Source organism: Pseudonaja textilis, chromosome 1 (assembly GCF_049901715.1).
Source record: "Pseudonaja textilis isolate UNSWEBS1 chromosome 1, rPseTex1.2, whole genome shotgun sequence".
NCBI classification, from domain to species: Eukaryota; Metazoa; Chordata; class Lepidosauria; order Squamata; family Elapidae; genus Pseudonaja; species Pseudonaja textilis.
In genome coordinates this window covers 325,228,684-325,252,812 of record NC_141990.1, presented here as the reverse complement: position 1 = coordinate 325,252,812, position 24,129 = coordinate 325,228,684, and the positions used below count along the sequence as shown (strand labels likewise).

Below are 24,129 nucleotides of genomic sequence, written 5' to 3'. Positions count from 1 at the left end.
TTACTACCAGTTCTGTGGGCGTAGCAGGGGAAAGATATTGTAAAATCTCCAGTCAGAGGTGGTATTTGCCAGTTCTCCGAAGTACTCAAAATTTCCGCTACCGGTTCTCCAGAACTGGTCAGAATACCACCTCTGGGAGAGATGAGACCAGATGACACCAAGCTGGCAGGAATAGCCAACACCCCAGAAGACAGGCTTAAGATAAAGAAGGATCTTGACAGACTTGAACATTGGGTGCTATTTAACAAAATGAAATTCAATGAAAAAAGTGAGGCAAGAAAAACCAAATGCACAGGTATAGTATAGATGGTACCTGGCTCAATAGTAGCAACTGTGAGAGGGATCTTGGAGTCCTAGTGGACAATCACAGCAATGGGCTGTAGCTGCCAAAAAAGCCAATGGAGTCGTAGGCTGTATTAACAGAGGGATAGAATCAAGATACGCGAAGAGTTAATACTGCTTTACAATGCCTTAGTAAGACCACACTTTGAATACTGCATCCAGTTTTGGTCACCACAATGGAAAAAAGATGTTGAGACTCTAGAAAGAGTGCAGAAAAGAGCAACAGAGATGAATAGGGGACTGGAGGCTGAAATATATTAAGAATAGTTTCTGGAACTGGGCATGGCTAGTCTGATGAAAAGAAGGACTAGGGGAGACATGACAGCAGTCTTCCAATATCTTAGGAGTTGCCACAAAGAAGAGGGAGTCAAGCTATCCTTCAAAGCACCTGAAGGCAGGACAAGAAGCCATGGGTGGAAACTTATCAAGGAAAGAACCAATCAAGAACCAAGGAGAAATGTTCTTGAGTTAGAACAATTAATCAGTGGAACAACTTGCCTCCAGAAATTGTGGATACTGTAACACTGGAGGTTTTCAAGAAGAGATTGGACAACTATTTCTCTGAAATGCTATAGGTTTTTCTGCCTGAGCAGAGGGTTGGACTAGAAGACCTCCGAGGTCCCTTCCAATTCTCTTATTCTGTTCAGCCCGTCCCGAAACAGCTTACGAAGAGCAGAGAGCGAATGAGGTTATTCAAGGAGAAAAATGCTAAAGATTGTCCTGAAGGTTGCTATGGAGGAAAAACTTCATTATATATATTTATATATATATAAAAAGAAATCTGCTGTAATTCAGAAAGAGTTTTCTTTGATGTCTGCCTGGAATTGAATTGCAATGTCATACATCATTCTTCCTCTTCCCCCTTCCCTGTACATTCACTGTATAATCAATGCAGGCCGTTTTCCTTAATGCTTTTCTCATTCTGTTTATTTTTCTAAGAAATTCTCTGTCTCTCTTTTTCTCCCCACCTCCCCCCCCCCCCCCGCAAAAAACCCCAAGAGCCAGAAATGACGTCTCCATCAGAAGGGAGAAAACTTCAGTTGAGCGGAATGCGGCTTCATAAATAGCCAACCACAAAATGTTTCATGGGGGCAGCAGAGGTGAACTATTCAGGTTTACTAATTCCAAATCTTTTTTTTTTTTTTTAAGCGCAGGGTGGGGGTGTGTGTGGAGAGAATATTTAAAAAGGTACGGGGCCACCCTTAAGTTTCATAAGCTCTGAAAATGAGGAACATTGGAGTTTTCCTTTGCGTGCTGGCCTTCGTCTCTTATACATCAGGTCAAATGCCTGGTGGGAGAGGTAAGTAGAATTCAATTATAGACCCTAGAATCATAAGGCTGGAAGGGATCTTGGAGATCTTCTAGTCCATCCCCTGTTAAGTATGCCTAGCTAGAGAAGGATGAGGGGGCATAACTGTCCAGTACGTGAGAGACTGTCACAAACGAGAGGAAATCAAATTATTGTCCAAAGCAGAGGACAAATCAAGAAATAATGGGAAGAAGTTTGTTAATTAGAATCCAACCTGGAACATTTTTTTGACGGGACAATTAATCAATGGATGGTTTGCTCCCTCGAGTTGTGGTTGTTCCATCCAAAAATCAGGATGGCATGGGTCTCTGGCTTGAGCAAGGAGTTAAGACTAGAAAACCTTGAAGTCCCTTCCAGGGCTTAATTTTGGAAAACAATTTCAAATTTCCAGGCAGAGAATTATAGATCTGAACTTCGTTCTGGGGGTTGGATTTTTTTTTTTCCCCTCTACCTATTTGCTTGTTTTCTTATTAAATTCTCTTGCCTTTTTATTGATTCCAAGTTTTACAGACATGCTTAAGGTAGCAAGTAAATATACATTTAAAGGATTACGCTGTAGCTTCTCTTGCTGATATCTAAGTTTATGATTTGGCTCTTTCAAAGTCTGGCAGAAGCCTTAATGCGGAGAGTTGTGTTCCGAAGTTAAACTTTTGAGTTTCAGTCATGTACTTTTGTTACACTTAATGGTCACACAATATTTAATTGTATATATCCAATGAACAACTTACGTGCTACAATGTAAGTACCGTTAATAATTATATACAACTACATATTCTTGTAATTTTCTCCTTACTTTACAACTCACGTACCTACAAAAATTTAGGAAATTAATCCAGATTTGGGCAGAAATAAGAATTTAATAAAATTTAGAAACGGAAAGCAAAGAAAAAAAGATTGTTCCTATCTTCCTTATCTTATTCTATGTACATGGAACTCCTTGTTACAAGGTTCGGTGGTAATATTACTTGGAAATTGAGAGAAGAGGAAAGGTTGAATGCTCAGTGGATATCAGCTGCCTGCTAACTGCTGTCTTCACGCAACCAGGCAAACTAATGATCTAATAATCAGATTAACAAAGTTGGAAGGGACCTTGTGGCTCATCCATCTCCTTGCTCAAGGTCTTTGCCATGTTAGTCCTTGAATTAGGACCACAATTGCGACCAGACTTTCTGTTGCTAAGCAAAGTGGTTGTTACATGAGCCACACCCAATTTTATGGCCTTTTTTGCCACAGATGTGAAACAAACCCCTGCAGTTGTTAAGTGAATCATGCAGTCATTAAGAGAATCTGGCTTCTCCCCATTGACTTTGCTTGTCGGAAGCTGACTGGGAAGGTCGCAAATATGATCACATAATGCCACAACTGTCATAAGTGCATGCCAGTTGGCAAGCACTTGGATTTTGATCATGTGACCATGGAGAGGTTCTGATGGTTATAAGTGCAAGGCCCTGGCCATAAATCGCTTTCTTCAGTGCCGTTGTAACTTCGAACAGTCTCTAAACAAATGATTGGAAGTTGAGGACTACCTATGCAATGTTTCTCAACCTTAGGAACTTTAAGAGGTGTGGACTTCAACTCCCAGAGGCCGGCTGGAGTTGAAATACGCACCTCTTCAAGTGTCTATGGAGATTCTCAGACATCCAGTCACAGTTGTCTCAAATGTGCTTTTTCAAAAGGCAATTGGACTTTCTTTGTTTTTCCTTGAAGACATTTCGCTTTTCATCCAAGAAGCGAGTTCAACTGAACTGAAGAAGCTTCTTGGATGAGAAGGGAAACATCTTCAAAGCAAAACCAAAGTCCAGCTGCCTTTTGAAAAAGAACCTCTGGGATTACTCAGCTAGGTAACATCATCAATGCTAGAAGTATTAATGGATTTTTTTTTCATGGGGGGTGTGTGTGTCACAAATTACAGAAGGATTTCAAATTCAGCTGAAGAAGCTTCTTGGATGAGAAGCGAAACATCTTCAAAGAAAAAAGCAGAAAGTCCAGTTGCCTCTTGGGATGCACCTCTTCAAGTTCCCAAGTTGAGAAATGCAGGTTTAGTAAACGCAATGCACCGTTACTGTGTTCATTTTTGCCTATTGCTAACGTTTCTTCAGACGTTAGTGACTTATTCAGGAACAGACCTGGACAAAGTGGGCTAGATCAGAATCAAATGAGATGCATTGTGCTAATAAAGATCCTATAAAAAAAAAGCCCTTTCTAAGGATGTTTTTCAATATCAGATCTAATTTATTCCTGAAAAAAAACTCCCCATGTGCCATAAACCAGTTTTTCTGGACAACGTGTACCGCATGTTCCAGAATTAATCCATTTTCTGCAGTTGCAAACCAAATAACCACATTATTGTCTGTTCATAGCAGTGTAAAACCACAACCAATCCTTTAGCTGGCATTCAGTTTCATACGCATTCAGTTCTTCCTATACAACTAGTGTGTTGTAATGTATCAGCATAGTTGATGTGTGGATCCAGGCAGTGTAGCCTTTTGTAATTACCAATGAAAATGTTGTCAGTGTACACATTTTCTTAATATTTTCTAAATTATGGCATAGCCCCCAGTGTACCGATAAGCCCTGTGACCACCATGCCATAATTTTTCCATTTTGATTTTCACATCTTGATACTTTGTGATCTTCTCTAATTCTTTATCTTCTGTTCTATCATCTCCTGCTAATGCCACAATAATTATCCACACTTTCTTCCTTTCAACCGCAGTTAAATCTGGTGTGTTATGAGACCAAACTTTATCCATTTGTATTTGGAAATCCCTCAATATTTTAACCTGATCATTTTGAGTACTTTTGCAACTCTATGTTCCTACCAATTTTTCTTTACTATTATAGTTATGGTTCATTGCACAGTTGGCCAGATATTTGGACTGGATTTGGCATTTTTGTCAGCTTTTTGAGTCCTTCCCAAGAACCTGGGATAGGCAGAAGTTGTTTTTTTGACAATGTCAAAGGTATCATTGCAGGATGTAAAACGGTTCCAAGTTGTTATTTTAACCAAAGGACCAGAATAATGGGGAACTTGAGCCCATTTAGTCCTGCATGGAAATGCAGTAAGCAGCTTGTTAACTTTCTTGGCAGCTTTGAAGGAGTCTACACCTTCTCTCTCAGCGCAGCCTCCCTCACAGGGTTGTTGTGGGAAAAAAATGAGGAGATGCCCTGTGCCCCCAAGCAGCCTTTTGCTTTCAGAGAAATAACAGGATATAAATATAGGGGTGGGCTTCAAAAATTTTAGCAACGGGTTCTCTGCTCGGTTGCTGGGTGGGTGTGGCCATGGTGGGCGTGGCCTAATCAGCCTCCTGCACTGCAACGGGGTGGGGTGGGGACATTTTTGCCCTCCCTGGGCTCCAGAGGCTTTCCTCGGGCCTCCAGGAGGGCAAAAATGGCCTCTCTAGGCTCCGGAGGCTCTCTGGAAGTCAGAAACAGGCCCATTTCTGGCCTTCCCAAACTTCCAGGAGGCCCGTTTTTCACCCTCCCCGAGCCTCCGCACGCACCCTGTACTTACCTGCATCCAAAATGGGCTGTGTGGGGACTCCGGGGAGGGGAGGGGAGGGGTGGGGTGGGGCCAGCTAGGAGTGGGACTTGGGGGTTCTCACAAAATCTTAGCTAGGGGCTCTCCTTAACCCCTGCAAACCTCAAGCAGCCCCATCCCTGTATAATAAATACCTTGATGGAGCCATGTTGCTTCCTTGTGACCTAGAAGAGACGCTCTGCATTTCTGAGGCTGGAACAGCTTTTTCCAGGAGCTTGGCAGCAGAAGAGCAAATATACATTTTGCAGCTTTTACAGGGAGGTGTTTGTCTTAATAGGAACCCACACGTAGGAGAAAGATATTGCTGAGCCATTTTCTTTGCAAGCCAGGAGGATCAAAGCTGCCAAACCTAACTAGGGCTAAAGTTGCTCTTCTAGGGCAAGTAGTTGTGTGCACAAAAGATCTCCCCTTCACCTCTGAACCCATGAATTGCAGCTAGGAACCACACAAGATCACACAACCACACAAGTGAGAACAATCAACCCATGGAACAACTTCCCCTTGGAAGTTGTGAGAGCGCCATCACTTGAGATTGGACTCCCATCTGTCAGAAATGGTGTAGGGTCTCCTGCTTGGGCAGGGGGTTGGACTAGATGACCCACAAAGTCCCTTCCCACTCTGATTATCTGCTACTATCTGTTACTGAGTGCAGAGCATCTCAAAAAGGATATTGTGGCACTAGGAAAGAGGCAGAAGAACGAAAATGGAGGCAAGGTGACAACTGGTTCGGTCTAGTGCAGGGATGTCAAACTCAATTTTATTGACGGCCGCATTAGGATTGTGTTTGACCTGGGAGAAGCTTGGGGGGCCTGGCCAGCTCAATATCACTCATGTCAGGGGCTCCTGTGGCGGCCCAAGCAATCTGCCAGAGAAAACAGGCTCCGTTTTCACGGGCAGAGGCACCGTGGGCCAGTCCTTTGCTGTTTCCAGGGCAGGGAGGTTCCATGGGCCAGGTGAGCACTCCGCCCCTGGGCCTTGAGTTTGACACCCCTGGTCTTGTGTTTAAGGCATCAGGCTAGAAACCAGGAGATTGGGAGTTCTAGTCCCACCTTAAGGCATAAGAGCCAACTGGGTGACTTTGGGCCAAGGAAGGGCTTGAAACGGCTTTGGAAAAAGATGGGCTAGATAGAGAAGAGAGAAAAATTATTGAAGGTTAATTATTGATATCCACACATTGAAACCATGTGGATTTCAACTCCCAGAATTCCCCAACCAGTCATGCTGACCGGAGAATTCTGGGAGTGGAAGTCCACACTTCTTCAAGGAGCCAAGACTGCTTGGATTGTTGTGCAAATGCACCCTTGTAATAAAAGTGAGAATTTAGCACTCAATTAAATGAAGTTGCTCAATGTAGTCTCATCCTTGACTTCCAATTTGGTTAAGGAAAACTGCACATCTCTGTTTATTTTAAAAAGTTTGTAAACTACACTTAAGTGTTGCTCTGCAGAGACAGATGGGCTACAAATTCAATCACAGAGAATTAAATTACATAAAACTAGCAACCAAGGTTTGCTGACAGTAATTCTATTTGTTTGTTTGGGAAAACCTGGGGCAAATATGGATGTTTTCCCAATCCAAGCCCTTCCGACTTTTTACTCTCCTCAAGAAGAAAAGAAAATTTAAGAAGCAGAGATTTTAAACATTTTACAGGTGGTCCTTCTTCATATAGCGACCGTCTGAAGTTACAAGAGCACTGAAAAAAATTACTTAACCACCAAAGCTCGTACTTACGTCCATAGCAGAATCATCATGGGATCAAAATTTGGCTGTTCTAGCCAGCTTCTGAGAAGCAAAGTCAGTGCAGGAAGCCGGATTCGCTTAAGGACTGCGCATGATTCTCTTAACAACTGGGCACAGCTGATTGTCAGAACAGCTGATCTTCGGGACGAAAAATAGAAATACCTTAAGGGGTGACTAGGTGGGGAGGGGAGGGGTGGGTGGAGAGAGGCGGGGCCAGTCAGGGGCATGCCCAGGTTCATTTAACAATCATGGCAAAAAGGTTGTTAAACTGGATGCGACCCACTTAACAACCATCTTGCAAGGCAATGGAAATTCTGGCCCCTGTTGGGATTATAAGTCAAAGAATACCTGTAAATCAAGTCCTGCTTTTGAGACAAGCTCTCGAGGGGAAAAAAAACCATGTTGAAATTTCAGCCTTCCCCAACCGGTGCCCACACTGGTTGCAACAAATAAAATTCCACCCTTCCGGCTAAGAAAATATGCAGGCGGGAAGTCTTGAGAAGAGCCACGTAGCTTCCCAAAGCTGTTTTGTTTTTTAACCCATTTAACATTTCTCTTCTCTTCCTAGGAGGAGACCTCTCACCCCAGATGCTAACGGAGATGAAGGAAACCAACAAGGCACTGAGAGAAATCAGAGAACTGCTGAAGCAGCAGGTAAGAAGGACGAAGGCGCGTCTTTTCTTTGCAAGTACCTTCCTTTTTCCTTGCAACGGAAGCCAAACAGAGACTTGGTGTGTTTTCAAATTAACCTCTAAAATTTGCTTGCTAGGGACTTCGCTTGGGGGAAATATCGCAGCAGGCAAAGAGGTGGGATTCTACCGGTTCAGAGCGGTTCCATAGAACTGGTTGTTACGATTCTGCGCAGTGCTGGCAAATCGCGCCCCTGACTGGCCCTGCCCCTCTCCGCCCGCCCCTCCTCTCCTCTCCCCTCCCTGACCAGTCACTCCTTAAGTTTTTTCTTTTTTCCTCCCAACGATCAGCTGTTCCGACAATCAGCTGTGCCAGGATCCCCCTCGCTGTCTTACCGCTTTGCCCAGGAGGCTTCCCTGAGGCCCAGGAGGCAAAAAGGGACATGCGGGTGTGTGTGTGTGTGTGCTGCGCTTCCCCCCATGCTTCATTTTTTGCCTTCCTGGGTCTCAGGGAAGCAAAAATGCACACCCCCCGGAGGCTTCCCTGAGGACCAGGAGGCCCAAAAATGGAGAGTACAGGAGTGCTACATGGCCCAGGAGGAAAAAAAAACAAAAAAGAAAGAAGCCACACCCACCCAGTCATATGGCCACACCCACATGGCCACACCCACAGAACCGGTTGTTTAAAAATTTGAATCCCACCCCTGAGCAGGCTCATATGCAAAGCATTGAACTTCTGGGTTGAGATGAGTGACTTGCAGGGTTCATGTAACCGAGGGAACGATTAACACGTGAAATAAGATGAATTCACACGTCACTATGTTACAAAAAGAAAACTTTAGCCCCAGCCCAGCCTTTTTCAACTTTGGCAACTTTAAGCAGTGTGGACTCCAACTCCCAGAATTCCCCAGCTAGGCATTGCTGGCTGGGGAATTCTGGGAATTGAAGTCCAGACTGTTTAAAATGGCCAAGGTTGAGAAACACTGCTCTAAGCAAGCGTAGCATTGTTTCCCAAACACAACAGGCTTCATTTAAACATTTAACCTTGGCTCATACTTTTTGAGGGAGCAAGAAAGTTGCATAAATTCTGGTCCTTTGGGCAGGTTTGTGCTTCAAGGTAAGTGTGGCAACAGAGAGATTTAAAAAAAATAATAAATCAAGATAGAGGCCCCGACCATGTGACTGAAACCCCTCCCTTTTATATGTGCATTGTGGCCGATATTAAAAAGGAAGGGGAGGGGTTTCATTGCATGGTTGAGCTGCCATCTTGACTTTTTTGACCCCTCCCTGCAGACATCCTTGCATGGCCAAGGCCTAGCACAGAGGTCTCCAAACTTGGCCACTTTAAGACTTGTGGACCTCAACTCCCAGAATTCTCCAGCCAGCACCTCTGAGCTTCCTATCATAGCTTGGCTGGAGAATTCTGGGAGTTGAAGTCCACAAGTCTTAAAGTGGCCAAGTTTGGGAACTTGTGGCCTAGAAAAAGGGCTAATACCAAGCAAAGGACTTTACATGAAGTGGCAATTTCTATCAATGGTCCTTATGTAAATCAAGCAAAAGCCCCTCCACCTGAATTTTTCCACAGAATAAAGGTAATCCTCAACTTACAACCATTCATTTAGTGACCGAAGTCACAACGGCCCTGTAAAAAAGTGGCTTTTTGCCTTTTTACACACTTACGATGTTACAGCATCCCCGTGGTCATCAAAATCCAGACCCCTGGCAACTGACTCGTATTTAGAACAGTTTTGTAACCTTCTGACAAGCCAAGTCAACGGGGAAGCCAGATTCACTTAACAACCATGTTATATGAACCAAACAACCGCAGTGATTCCCTTAACAACGGTGGCCAGAAAGGTTGCAAAACGGGGCACCAATTCACTTAACAACCGTCTTGCCTAGCAATGGGAATTTTGGGCTCAGCTGTGATCGTTATTCAAGGACTATCTGTAAAGTTCAGAGGGGGACTATGCAGCCTTCTCTCGAGGCTACACAATACCCAGCCACAATTATAAGAGAGCTAAAAGCTGTTGGGAAAAAAAATCAAAGAGAGAGAGAGAGAGAGAGAGAGAGAGAGAGAGAGAGAAGCAAATTCTCTTAGCCCTACATACTAAATGGAACCTCCACAGTCAGGAGCAGTTTAACTCTGACGGTGAAAATTCCCAGGCGGACAACTGGATTTGCCATGAAGGACTCAGATGGACGTTGCTGACCTTTTCTGGCCCTGTTGTCTGTCTGCCTCTTATGCAACACCACATTCCTCTTTTCCTCCCGTTCTTGGCGGCAGCCTCTGCCTGCCAGCTAATTGGAAAAACAGACGGACAGAACCCTCCGTGCCAGGACAAACTCTGGGCAGCCGCACAAGGGCTGGTGGGGCGTGGGTGGGGGTGGAATGGATGCGACGAGGTGGCTGCCCTTTCGGCTTTCCACTCCTGCTTTGCCCTACATAAAATCTGCTGCAATCCTGGGTAGCAGTCAGGGAGAATTCTAGAGGCAGCGCCGGAGACAGGATATCCTGGGGAGATCTTGTCTGGTCTCTCTCTCTCTCTCACACGCACACAACTACTGCAATTCCCAGCACCCAGCTCATTTCTCTCAGCCGCGTGGGAATCCCTACTAGATGAGCAAATTCAACTTTTAAGACATATGGCCTCCAGCTCCCAGAATTCCCCAGCTAGCACGCTGGCTGAGGAATTCTGGAAATTGGAAGTCCGTACGTCTATTTAACGTTGAGATTGAGAAACCCTGGGAAGTTTAGAGTTGTTTTACGGAAGTCTAGCATAGTAGAGCCTCTGAGCACCGAAACAGTCTACCTGAGGTTGGGACGATTTCTGTAGACAGCCGAATGTTGAACTAGCTCAGGGGTGTCACACTTAATTTCATTGAGGACCGCATCAGGGTTGTGTTTGACCTTGGAGAGCTGGGGGGTGGGATGTGTATGGCCGGGGGGAGGGCATGGTAAGCGTAGCCAGCTCAACATCACTTGTATTGGGGGCACCTGTGGTGGCCAAGTGCTAAGGCAGGACTTTCCCGAAACCCTCCCTCACTCTCATTATAACCTTTCTTTCTTTCTTTCTTTCTTTCTTTCTTTCTTTCTTTCTTTCTTTCTTTCTTTCTTTCTTTCTTTCTTTCTTTCTTTTCTTTCTTTTTTTCTTTCTTTCTCTTTCTTTCTTTCTCTCTCTTTCTTTCTGTCTTTCTTTCTTTCTCTTTCTTTCTTTCTTTCTTTTTCTTTCTTTCTCTCTCTCTCTCTCTCTCTCTCTCTCTCTCTTCCTTCCCTCCCTCCCTGTTCATTCTCCTTTCTTCTTCCTTCCCCTCTTTCCTTATTTTTCCTTCCTTGCTCTCTTCCCATCTTCCCTTCTTTTTCTTTGTCTTTTCTCTTCTCCTTTCCTGGCCCTTCTCGCATGCTCAAATGCAAAAGGGGAAACATTTCTCCTTTTGTTTTTATTTTGCTAGCCCTCTGCCAGCGAAAACAGAGCTCGGGGAGTGGGGGGGTAGCGAGCTCCATTTTCGCTGGCAAAGACACTTGTGGGACGGTCCTTTGCTGTTTCCAGGCTGGCTGTGTGGGCCAGAACCGGCCTTGAGTTTGACATCCCTGAACTAGCTGGACTTTCATCAAGATTCAACAAGGCAGTTCTTTTATCCCCATTCCATCCCGCTTTGTCCACTGAGGAGGAGGGTGATTTTATTCATTCAGTCGTGTCCGACCCTTGGCGATTGTATGGGTCAGGCCTCTCCATCCACATCTTCTGATCTTTTTCCATTACATAATCCCTTTTCATAACTCCTTGTTCTGTCCCACTCTCCAACATGGTCTGGATTTGATTAGGGGTCTGGGGAAAAAAAAAAACCAACCCCAAATTGTATGGGAAACATTAAAAGACATTTCCTAGAGAGCTAACTGTCTGCATTTTCACCAGATGAGATGGAGGCTCACAAAGTTCCCCTATTGTCCTCAATCTTTCAATTGGATGGATCAAAGAGATCATCTACAGTGCTTGACTTGTGACCATTTAATGCCTATTCGAAGTTGCAATGGCACTGAAAAAAGTGACTTATGGCCAATAATGATCATTGCAGAATCCCCAGGGTCACAGGATTAAAATTCAGGGGCTTGGCAGCTGGCGTGTATTTATTTACAGCTTGCGACAACAAACAAGGGAAATAAGGATCAGTTTGGGGTTAGAGCTGGAAGATTGTTTCCTCACCGCTTGCAAAAGGAAATAGGAAATGCTTTTGTTCCTAAGCAACCTCTCTTCTAGGTGTTCGTGACAAATGCATGTCAATCACAGGTGATATGCTGCTGGTTCGCATCGGTTCTAGCAATCCAGCAGTGCCCGTCAGCAGTTGGGCCCACCCCGCTGCTCCCACCCTTTCCTGTCCTATATTTCCTTTGTTTGTAGCTCAGCTGATAGGCACGGCAGAGCAATTGCCGCACCTCAGCTGTTTTACTGACCAGCGCTGAAGTTAAGTTTTCATGCTTAAAATTCCCCTTTTTAAAACGCTCCATGCATGCGCAAAGCACGTGCCCACAGAACCAGTGGTAAAATATTTTGAATTCCACCACTGACATCAATCACAGGACATTTCCCATCCAACAACTGAGCAGGTCTAATCCTGCTTAAATGTTCAAAACCCTCCAAGGTTGCAATTGAAGAGAATGTCTATAACTCAGACCTGTACTGTGGAGTCTGTGATGCTCTCTGAACTTGGTTGTTTGCTTACATTTTATTACCCAACTAGGTAACATCATCAGAGTGACGGAGTGTGGGGTTTGTTTCCTGTTTATATAGCTTGCCCTGCCAGCATTGGGTTTTTTTTTTTTTATGGTACTTTGATTTTAAAGTGTTGTTTTCTGCTTGTCTTGGAGTAACATTAGACAACAATCAAACAAGCACTAATTATGGAGTGATAAAATTGGAGAAACTTCCTTATTCTAAATACTACCAAGTTTTGCTGTTACTAAAGATTATGAACTTGTTCCCATTATGATTTTTCACAGGTCAAAGAGATAACCTTTTTGAAGAACACCGTGATGGAGTGTGATGCTTGTGGTGAGTCCACTTGAAAAGTGTTGGTGTTGATTTTAACACTCATGTTTCGAGTTCTGTAAAAAGGAAAGGAGGAAGAAAGGTTATCTTGGCCAGGCCCTCAATCCTGGCCATCATTACTTGGATGTTTCCTGTAGGAATTAGATGACTGAGAACCAGAGATATTAAAACACTAATTAAAAGCTGGCAAAAGTTAAGTGAGGAAGGATTCAGCAGCCAAACCAGATCAGAAACATTTTTCATCATTTTTTTTTCCTGAGTGAGACCTTGCATAGCTCTCTCAAACTTTGCTTTGGCACCACAATCAATGTTAGTAGGGTTAAATAATATTCTAATATATTTATGGTCAGTCAGTTACTTTTTTAGTCTTAAACCAGTAGAACAGGGGTCCTCAAACTTGACAGCTTTAAGACTTGTGGACTTCAACTAGAATTCCTCCTCCAGTCCATATTAGCTCAGGAAGTGTGTCCCTCTGAGCACCTGCAAATAATTTAGCCAATCATTATTGGTGAGATGGAATGTGGGAACTTATTAAAAAGCAAAGGTTTCCTTATTAGGTCAGTGTTTTCCAATCTTGATATGTGGACTTCAACTCCCAGAATTCCTATGCTGGCTGGAGAATTCTGGGAGTTGAAGTTCACATATATTAAAGCTGCCAAAGTTGTGAAACAAAGAAATAGCAAATGCCTTCGTATTTATAGCTAAACAAATATCTTTTTATCTAGACCTAAAATAAATATATTTTTCCATGCGTAAGATATATTTTCCTTTCATGGATATGCATAGGATATCTTCCTATACACAAATTTTGCTCTGTGATATTCTCATTTGTTTCAAACTGCAGCAGCCTGTCTTTTCCTTTTATAAAGTGGCTACGACATATACAGCTGGTCCTCAACTTACAACCATTTAGTGATATTTGAAGTTATAATGGCACTGAAAAAAGGGACTTATGACCAATTGCACTTATGACCATCATAGCATTCCCCAAGGTCACATGATCAAAATTGGAGCGCTTGGCAACCGGCATGTATTTATGATGGTTGCAGCATCTTGCGGTCATGTGATCACCATTTGTGACCTTTCCAAGGAAAGTCATTGAGGAGAAAGTCACCTGACTCATTTAATAACTGAAGTGATTCGCTTAACAACAGTGGCAAAAAAGTTGTAGCATCAAGCACCATTCACTTAACAACCATACAATAAGGCAGAGGTCTCCAAAGTTGACAACTTTAAGATTTGTGGACTTCAATTCCCAGAATTCTCCAGCCAGCTCTGCTGGCTGGAGAATTCTGGGAGTTGAAGTCCACAAGTCTTAAAGTTGCCAACTTTGGGGACCCCTGCAATAAGAGGAACTTCGATCCAGTGATTTAAGGTCTAGAGACCAGGAGACTGTGAGTTCTAGTCCCATTTATGACATGAAAGAGGAACTTTTGGCCAGACCCTCTCTCAGCTTAATCCTCCTCACACAACTAAGGAGAAATTTCCTGACAGAATAATTAATCAGTGGAATGACTTGCCTCCAGAAGTTCTGGATGCTCCAGCACTGGAAGTTTTTAAGAGGAGATTCTGACAACCATTTGTCAGAAATGGTATAGGGCTTCCTGCCTGAGCAGGGGGTTGGTCTAGAAGACCTCTAAGGTCCCTTCCAACTGTTATTCTGTTAGGAAGGAGTATGAGATATATTCACTGCTTTGAGCCATTTAAAAAAACAATAAAGGCAGGAGATAAAATAATAAAATAAAATAAAATATGGATGAACAAATAAAAAACTGACTTGCTTAGCAATGAAAATTCTGGTCCCAATTGTGCTCATAAGATGAGGATTTCTGTACTAACTTTAAACACCTAAGAAATATATTCCAGCAATATCTAAAATGATTTTAAAAGATCTGAAATTATGTAAAAGACATCTGTGTAGCAGGAGCTTGGCTCATTGAGGACTGGTGGTTCTTACACGCTGCTGTGTAAAACACAGCCACATGTGCTGAGGCTTTGCCATAAGTGGCATTTCGTCTGTAAAAGCAGCATCTGGAACCAGGCTGAGTCTAAGTGAGCAGGATATTTTGCTAATCAGAGGGAGGATCCTATTCATTGTAATCTGCAGAAGAAACAGCCATCCAGTGAAAAGCAGCAGAGAATTCCCCCCACTTTTTTTTTGCAATTTCCTCCCTGCCAAAAAACGGAGGCATTTCCATTTAGGATCACAGTGTTTGTTTCCCGCTAATCATCTGTGAATGCTTGAGAAGGCGCCTTACACTCGCTGATAAGATTAAATGGTTGAACATGAAGGAATGAGCAAAAATGCCACAAGTGACAGGCTTTCTTACGGCTAAGAATGGGTGTCTTTAAAGGCTGCCTGGTGGGGGTTTTGAGGGTGTGTGTGTGTGTGTGACAGAAAAGTCAAGATGTCAGCCACAATGATGCAATCAAGGCCTGACTCCCTTTTTTTTAAAAAAAATGCAACTAATTATAATGCCTTGGTAAGGCCACACTTGGAATACTGCATCCAGTTTTGGTCACCACAATGTAAAAAAAGATGTTGAGACTCTAGAACAGGAGCCTTCAAACTTGGCAAGTTTTAAGACTTGTGGACTTCAACTCCCATAATTCCTCCTCCAGTCACGTTAGCTCAGGAATTCTGGGAGTTGGAAGTCCAAAAGTCTTGCCAAGTTTGAAGCTCCAGAAAGAGCGCAGAGAAGAGCAACAAAGATGATTAGGGGACTGGAGGCTAAAACATATGAAGAACGGATTCTGGAACTGGGCATGGCTAGTCTGATGAAAAGAAGGACTAGGGGAGACATGACAGCAGTCTTCCAATATCTCAGGAGCTGCCACAGAGAGGAAGGGGGTCAAGATATTTTCCAAAGCAGCTGAGGGCAGGAGAAAAAGCAACGGATGGAAACTAATCAAGGAAAGAACCAATCAAGAACTAAGGAGAAATTTCCTGACAATTAGAACAACTGGAACGAGTTGCCTCCTTAAGTTGTAAATGCTCCAACCCTGGAAGTTTTTAAGAAGAGATTGGATAACCATTTATCTGAACTGATATAGGGCCTCCTGCCTGAACAGGGGGTTGGACTAGAAGACCTCCAAGGTCCCTTCCAACTCTGTTTATTCTATTCTATTCTATTCTATTCTATTCTATTCTATTCTATTCTATTCTATTCTATCCATTGTTTTTGATATGGAATAACTTTGGGAGACCAGAAGAAGCAACACAGCCATGGAGACAGTCAAACAAGAGATATCTCAGCCCCCAGAAGGAATGGGGACCTAATTTTCTGGAGAGTAAAAGTTAAGAAGGGAAGAAATACTTGCAAGATTGCTAGATGGTAGAGTTAGTACATTTTAGTTTCTGCATTACTGGTAATCCTCAACTTACAACCATTCATTTAGTGACCATTTAGTTACAATGGCACTGAAAGGCGACTTATGACCATTTTTTACACTTACGACTGTTGTAGCATCCTCATGGTCATGTGACCAAACTTTGGATGTTTGCCAACTGACTCTTATTTTGGATAGTTGCAGTGCCCTGGAGCCATGGGATGGATTTTTTTGTGACCTTCTGACAAGTAAAGTCAATGAGGAAGCCAGATTCTCTTCACAAACTTGTTAGTAACTTAACGGCAGTTATTCTCTTAATAACTGTGACAAGAAAAATGGTAAAATGGGGCAAAACTCACTTAACAACTGTGTTGCCTAACCACAGAAATTTTGGGTTCAATCGTGGTCTGAGTGGAGGACTTGCCTGTACCTCAAAGGATTGAAAGCATAGTTGTGACGGCCATCTTGAACTTTTTTCTTTTGACGTCATTCCCTGAGGACTTCCCTGTTACCTGTTGCTCTGTTTAATTTATTTTTTCCCAAATGCTTCCTCTGGCTTTTCTTTATCTTCTTCCCTTTTAGCAGTCCCAAAGGTGCTTTTTCAAAAGGCAACTGGACTTTCAAGTTTTTTCTTTGAAGACATTTCACTTATCATCCCAAAAGCATCAGCTGAAGCTTCTTGGATGAGAAGTGAAACACCGTCAAATAAAAACAAGAAAGTCCAGTTGCCTCTTGAAAAAATATCGTTGGGGCAACCGTGGATGACTGAGAATCTCCACAGACATTTTTTCCCTTTCAGCACCTCTATCCTGTTTTCCCCTTAGGTTGGTTTTGGCTTAAGGGAGGGAAGAGGTGGGCAGGTGGGTGAGTGCATTCTTGTCTGTTTCTGTTGAAGAGATTGGCTTAGCCTGTGCAATTGGGGTCCAATGAGTCTTATAGACAATTAATTTTATCTAACAATCATTCATTCAAGTTCCTTCTCCAAGGTGGGGCTTCTGGAAGATATATAGACATATATACAAGTGTGGACAAATTAGACATAACTATGTCACATATATACATATATATATATATATATGGGGGAGGGGACTTCCCAGTTAATAGAATAGAATAAGAATAAGAATAGAATAAGAATATAATAGAATGGAATGGAATGGAATGGAATGGAACGGAATGCAATAGAATAGAATAGATTGGAATAGCACAGAAGAATAGAATAGAATAGAATAGAATAGAATAGAATAGAATAGAATAGAATAGATTGGAATAGCATAGAAGAGAAGAATAGAATAGAATAATGGAATGGAACGGAACGGAACAGAACAGAACAGAATAGAATAAATATTGGATGAAGAATAGAATGGAATGGAATGGAATGGAAGAATAGAATAGAATAGAATAGAATAGAATAGAATAGAATAGAATAGAATAGAATAGAATAGATTGGAATAGCATAGAAGAGAAGAATAGAATAGAATAATGGAATGGAACGGAACGGAACGGAACGGAACAGAACAGAATAGAATAAATATTGGATGAAGAATAGAATGGAATGGAATGGAATGGAATGGAAGAATAGAATAGAATAGAATAGAATAGAATAGAATAGAAAATATGGAATGGAATGGAATAGAATAGAATCTGGAAGGGACCTTGGAGGTCTTCTAGTCCAGCCCCCTGCTCAAGCAGGAGAACCTGTATCATTTCAGACAAGTGGCTGTCCACAGTCTCCTCCTAAATGAAACATCTGCAAAAAACCAACCAAGTTCAGAGAGCACCAAGGACTCCTGTCATCTTCCCCAGTTTTTTTTTTCTTCCCTTCTGCTGTTGGAGTTGGCAATCTGAGGTGGACAAGGGGGCACTGCTGGGGATTTATGTCAGTGCTTTTAATTGTTTTAAAGCACCTATTAAAGGTCTGTTGGCTGCACACACTGCCAATTCCTTGACTGAAAGGGGAAATATTGCTGTCCCCTGTGATGGGAGTCACTGAAGTAGTTGGTGTGAGCTTCAATGGACTCCCTGGGAAGGTAGAGGACAGAAAGGCCCGGAGGAACATTGTCCAAGGGGTCACGATGAGTCGGACACGACTTCCGACTAACAACAAGATTGCTGTCCCCGAAAATTATCACAGAAGGGAAGAGAACATCAGTGGCACGCAATAGCTGTAAAGGGGAAAGGGAAGGAGGAGGAGGAGGAGGAGAAGGAAGAGAAGGAGGAAGAGAAGGAAAGGGAGAAGAAAGGAGAGGAGGAGGAAGAGGAGAGGGAGAAGGAGAAGAAGAAAGAGAAAGAAAGAAAAGGAGGAATTAAAGGGCCTGGCTGATTGTGCAACCAACCACAGTAATAATAATGGAGGTGCTCAAATCTCTCTCTCTCTCTCACCAGGCTTGACTCCTGCGATAGGCCCCCCAATCACTGTTTTGAACCGCTGTTCTCCGAACCCATGCTTCCCGGGGGTCACCTGCACCAGCACCCCAACCAGCTTCCATTGTGGATCCTGCCCTCTGGGTTACACAGGCAACGGGACCCACTGCAAGGACATTAACGAGGTCAGGCTCAGCTGCTGCTCTTACCACCAGCCAGGCGCCTCCAGAAAGGAAGGGCTGGGATTGCGGAGGGGGCGCTGGCTGTTTTTGTAGGGTCAAAGAGCCTCTCTTGGATGCAAGCCAGGTTTGTTTTCCTCTGGACTAAAAGTAGGAAATTTCCGACGGTCCCTTAAACCAGGAGATTGTGAGTTGTAGTCCCCCACCCCCTTAGAAATGAAAACCAGGTAAGTGACTTTGGGCCAATCACCCGGAGTCTGTGAGTTCTAGTCCCACCTTCAGCATGAAAGCCAGTTAAGTGACTTTGGGCCAATCACCCGGAGTCTGTGAGTTCTAGTCCCACCTTCGGCATGAGAGCCAGTTAAGTGACTTTAGACCAATCACCCGGAGTCTGTGAGTTCTAGTCCCACCTTAGGCATGAAAGCCAATTAAGTGACTTTGGGCCAATCACCTGGAGTCTGTGAGTTCTAGTCCCACCTTCGGCATGTAAGCCAGTTAAGTGACTTTGGGCCAATCACCCGGAGTCTGTGAGTTCTAGTCCCACCTTCGGCATGAAAGCCAGTTAAGTGACTTTGGGCCAATCACCCGGAGTCTGTGGGTTCTAGTCCCACCTTAGTCATGAAAGCCAGTTAAGTGACTTTGGGCCAATCACCGGAGTCTGTGGGTTCTAGTCCCACCTTAGTCATGAAAGCCAGTTAAGTGACTTTGGGCCAATCACCCGGAGTCTGTGGGTTCTAGTCCCACCTTAGTCATGAAAGCCAGTTAAGTGACTTTGGGCCAATCACCCGAGTCTGTGGGTCCTAGTCCCACCTTAGTCATGAAAGCCAGTTAAGTGAGTTTGGGCCAATCACCCGGAGTCTGTGAGTTCTAGTCCCGCCTTCGGCATGAAAGCCAGTTAAGTGAGTTTGGGCCAATCACCCGGAGTCTGTGGGTTCTAGTCCCACCTTAGTCATGAAAGCCAGTTAAGTGACTTTGGGCCAATCACCCGGAGTCTGTGGGTTCTAGTCCCACCTTAGTCATGAAAGCCAGTTAAGTGACTTTGGGCCAATCACCCGGAGTCTGTGAGTTCTAGTCCCACCTTAGGCATGAAAGCCAGTTAAGTGACTTTGGGCCAATCACCCGGAGCCTGTGAGTTCTAGTCCCACCTTAGGCATGAAAGCCAGTTAAGTGACTTTGGGCCAATCACCCGGAGTCTGTGGGTTCTAGTCCCACCTTAGTCATGAAAGCCAGTTAAGTGACTTTGGGCCAATCACCCGGAGCCTGTGAGTTCTAGTCCCACCTTAGGCATGAAAGCCAGTTAAGTGACTTTGGGCCAATCACCCGGAGTCTGTGAGTTCTTGTCCCACCTTAGGCATGAAAGCCAGTTAAGTGACTTTGGGCCAATCACCCGGAGTCTGTGAGTTCTAGTCCCACCTTAGGCATGAAAGCCAGTTAAGTGACTTTGGGCCAATCACCCGGAGTCTGTGAGTTCTTGTCCCACCTTAGGCATGAAAGCCAGTTAAGTGACTTTGGGCCAATCACCCGGAGTCTGTGAGTTCTAGTCCCACCTTAGGCATGAAAGCCAGTTAAGTGACTTTGGGCCAATCACCCGGAGCCTGTGAGTTCTAGTCCCGCCTTCGGCATGAAAGCCAGTTAAGTGACTTTGGGCCAATCACCTGGAGTCTGTGAGTTCTAGTCCCGCCTTAGGCATGAAAGCCAGTTAAGTGACTTTGGGCCAATCACCCAGAGTCTGTGAGTTCTTGTCCCACCTTAGGCATGAAAGCCAGTTAAGTGACTTTGGGCCAATCACCCGGAGTCTGTGAGTTCTTGTCCCACCTTCGGCATGAAAGCCAGTTAAGTGACTTTGGGCCAATCACCCGGAGCCTGTGAGTTCTAGTCCCGCCTTCGGCATGAAAGCCAGTTAAGTGACTTTGGGCCAATCCCCGGAGTCTGTGAGTTCTTGTCCCACCTTCGGCATGAAAGCCAGTTAAGTGACTTTGGGCCAATCCCCGGAGTCTGTGAGTTCTAGTCCCACCTTAGGCATGAAAGCCAGTTAAGTGACTTTGGGCCAATCACCCGGAGTCTGTGAGTTCTAGTCCCACCTTAGGCATGAAAGCCAATTAAGTGACTTTGGACCAATCACCCGGAGTCTGTGGGTTCTAGTCCCACCTTAGTCATGAAAGCCAGTTAAGTGACTTTGGGCCAATCACCCGGAGTCTGTGAGTTCTAGTCCCACCTTAGTCATGAAAGCCAGTTAAGTGACTTTGGGCCAATCACCCGAGTCTGTGAGTTCTAGTCCCACCTTAGTCATGAAAGCCAGTTAAGTGACTTTGGGCCAATCACCCGGAGTCTGTGAGTTCTAGTCCCACCTTAGTCATGAAAGCCAGTTAAGTGACTTTGGGCCAATCACCCGGAGTCTGTGGGTTCTAGTCCCACCTTAGTCATGAAAGCCAGTTAAGTGACTTTGGGCCAATCACCCGGAGTCTGTGAGTTCTAGTCCCACCTTAGGCATGAAAGCCAGTTAAGTGACTTTGGGCCAATCACCCGAGTCTGTGAGTTCTAGTCCCACCTTAGGCATGAAAGCCAGTTAAGTGACTTTGGGCCAATCACCCGGAGTCTGTGGGTTCTAGTCCCACCTTAGGCATGAAAGCCAGTTAAATGACTTTGGGCCAATCACCTGGAGCCTGTGAGTTCTAGTCCCGCCTTAGGCATGAAAGCCAGTTAAGTGACTTTGGGCCAATCACCCGGAGTCTGTGAGTTCTAGTCCCACCTTCGGCATGAAAGCCAGTTAAGTGACTTTGGGCCAATCACCAGAGGATTGAGTTCGAGTCCCACTTTAGGCGTGAAAGTCGCCTGCACTATTCCAGAGGGTCAAGTTCTGGAAAACATGGATATTTTTGGCTTCCCAGCCAATAAGCATCTCATCCCATTCGTGGACCAAAGATATGCAAGATGGCTTTAAGCTACTACTTTACAGTTCTTTCAGGCGATTGGGGTCCAGGTGGAGGCAGCCTGCCCATGTCAGGAGTGCCCCCTCCCAACAGGGCATCTGAATGGTGGGTGGGCAGCAAAGCCACAGTCACCCTCTCGGTCCCACAACGAGCGCCGCTTCTCTCTGCAGTGCACAGCCAGCCCCTGTTTCCCCAAAGTTCGCTGCATCAATACGGCGCCTGGTTTCCACTGTGAGTCATGTCCTCCTGGCTACAGAGGACCAGCGCTGGAAGGAGTCGGCTTAGCGTTTGCCAGGGCCAAGAAGCAGGTAACAATGACTTTCTCTCCTCTGGGGTGAATTTGTAACATTGGCAGCGCAGGCAGGTAGTCCTCGACTTACGACCATATCATGTCAGCCATTAAGTGGATCACCACATGACCACAACTGATTTTATTACCATTTTTGCGGTGGTCGTTCAATGAATCCATTGACCGGAAGGTTTCTGGAAGGTGCTTTTTTTCAGGAGGTAATTGGACTTTGTTTTTTTTTCTTTTGAAGACGTTTCGCTTCTCATCCAAGTAGCTTTCTTCAGCTCTGACAGGATAGTGGGGAATGGAAGAACTGTCAGAGCTGAGGAAGCTTCTTGGATGAGAAGTGAAATGTCTTCAAAAGCAAAAACAAAGAAAATCCAGTTGCCTCCTGAAAAAAGCCTCTTTTGTGACCTGGGTGACTGAGAATCTCTACAGGCTGTTTCTGGCAAAAAAAAATAAAAAAATGCAAATTGTAAATTGTGGTCACATGACTGAGGGATGCTACAAATGGCCACAAATATGTGCCAGTTCCTGAGTGCGGCCTAATGTGGTCATGTGACCTTGTTGGGGGCGGGGCAGCTGTTTAAACTTCAAACATGAGTCAGAAGTAGCCCTGGGGATATCCGTTTGCTATGGGTGTTTTTTGCCCGAAAGTAGAAAGAAATGCTGATTTTCAGCAAAAATGTCATACATCACAATCATGTAACAGTGGGATGCTTCAAAAGGCAATGCCAGCTGGTTGCTGAGCACACAAAATACAGTCCACCCTCATTCAAATCCCCCCTCATTCAAATCAAAAGTCTCTAGCCGCATCTCCGAAAAAGTAAATTGGTTTATTAGAAATTGCCATGTTGGCGCATAGCTGGATGCAATTGGTATTAAATCACATCATACGGTTCCCCCTTGACCCTGGTCCTTCCCCCACCCCCTGGATGTGACTTCTCCAATGGGACACATCAGTCTCCGAGAGTCATCCAATAACCTTCTTATGCTTTCTGGCAGCTAAAAAGACCAAAGGAGTCTCTTTTTAGTTGACAGCATGACCACGGGGAAGGGGTTGTCCTGGCTACGGAAACTTCAAATTCTGTTCCTAAGTCCTGTTGGGGATTCATTGCAATCATGAAGAATCACTAAAGGTCCAGTTGTAGATCAGGTCGTTTTTGATTTACAACCACAATCCCAATTGTGACATACAACCACAAAAGTGAGCTCAAAATTTCTGTTGCTATCTGAGACAGTTAAGTGACTTTTGCTCCATTTTACAACTTTCCTTGCCACGGTTGTTAAGTGAATCACTGCAGTGGTTAAGTTAGTAAACGTGGTTTGTTAAGTGAAATCCAGGTTCCCCGTTGACTTTGCTTGTCAGGAGGTCACCAAATGGGATTGCCTGACCCACCCCGGGACACCGTGACCGTCATCAATACGAACCATTTGCCAAGCATGTGAATTTTGATCACGTGGTCATTGGGGAATGCTGTGATAGTCGGGTGAAAAATGGTCATAAAAGTAGCTTTTTTCAGTGCTGTTGTAACTTCCAATGGTCAACAAATGAACGGTGGTAAGTCGAGGACTACCTCTTCCCATCATTGGTTCCTGACCCCTGTGTGTATGCTTTGCCAAACAGATCTGCAATGATATCAACGAATGCGAGGAAGGGGCTGCCAGGCCCTGCGTGGCAAATTCCATCTGCGTTAACACTCCGGTAACTGTTTACCACTTTGTCTCGTACCTTCTCTGGACGTACCTGGACTCAGGGGTGGGATTCTATAGACCCGGTTGTTATGATTCTGCACAGTTCAGAGAACCAGCAAATCGTACTCCTGTCTGGCCCCGCCCCTCTCGGCCTGCCCCTCCCCTCCCCAGCCGGTCAGTCTTATCGTGCATGTGCACCCCCAGGCTCCATTTTTTTTCCTTCCTGGGCCCCGGGGAAGCTTTCTGGGAGCAAAAATGCCACACACCCCCGGAGGCTTCCCTGGTCATGGCCACCTAGCCACGCCCACAGAGCCGGTTGTTAAAAAAATTGAATCCCACCCCTGCCTGGATTTCATTACTTCCAGGTGGGGGAAAAATTAGACCAGCCTTCTCCAACCTGGTCACCTTCTTTCTCCTTGCAATTCGATCTTCGTGGATTGCTCAGCTTTCCAAGATTGCTGAATCTCATTTAAGAGCCACCAGTTGCAGGCGCAAATCTTCCGACTCACTGCTTCCATCCCGTTGATGTTTCAGAGGAGGGCTGGTGTCCAGCCAGCCGCCCTGGCCTAAACATCCTGTTGTGTCTGTGTTGGGTGGGATGAGCATCAGAATGCATGTCCCGTTGTAAAGCGTGAAGGGCTTCCAGAGTTGGACCTTCGTTCACTGAAAAAACAGGGAAAGAATCTGGGTTTGGAAGTTCCGTTATTAGAGCACGTGCTGCGGTGGAACCAGTGGG

General features: G+C 44.6%; 1 protein-coding gene across 1 annotated transcript in view; it reads left to right on the top strand.

Moving 5' to 3' along the window:
- Nucleotides 1–1,428: 1,428 nt before the first annotated feature.
- COMP (cartilage oligomeric matrix protein) overlaps nt 1,429–24,129 on the top strand; it is a 43,822-nt gene continuing 21,121 nt past the window's right edge. Inside the window, exons 1-6 of the mRNA XM_026699048.2 lie at nt 1,429–1,642; nt 7,501–7,586; nt 12,561–12,612; nt 18,322–18,485; nt 21,580–21,717; nt 23,326–23,403. Of these exons, the coding sequence (XP_026554833.2) occupies nt 1,567–1,642; nt 7,501–7,586; nt 12,561–12,612; nt 18,322–18,485; nt 21,580–21,717; nt 23,326–23,403 (594 nt within the window). The 5' untranslated portion in view covers nt 1,429–1,566. The remainder of the gene's footprint in view (nt 1,643–7,500; nt 7,587–12,560; nt 12,613–18,321; nt 18,486–21,579; nt 21,718–23,325; nt 23,404–24,129) is intronic.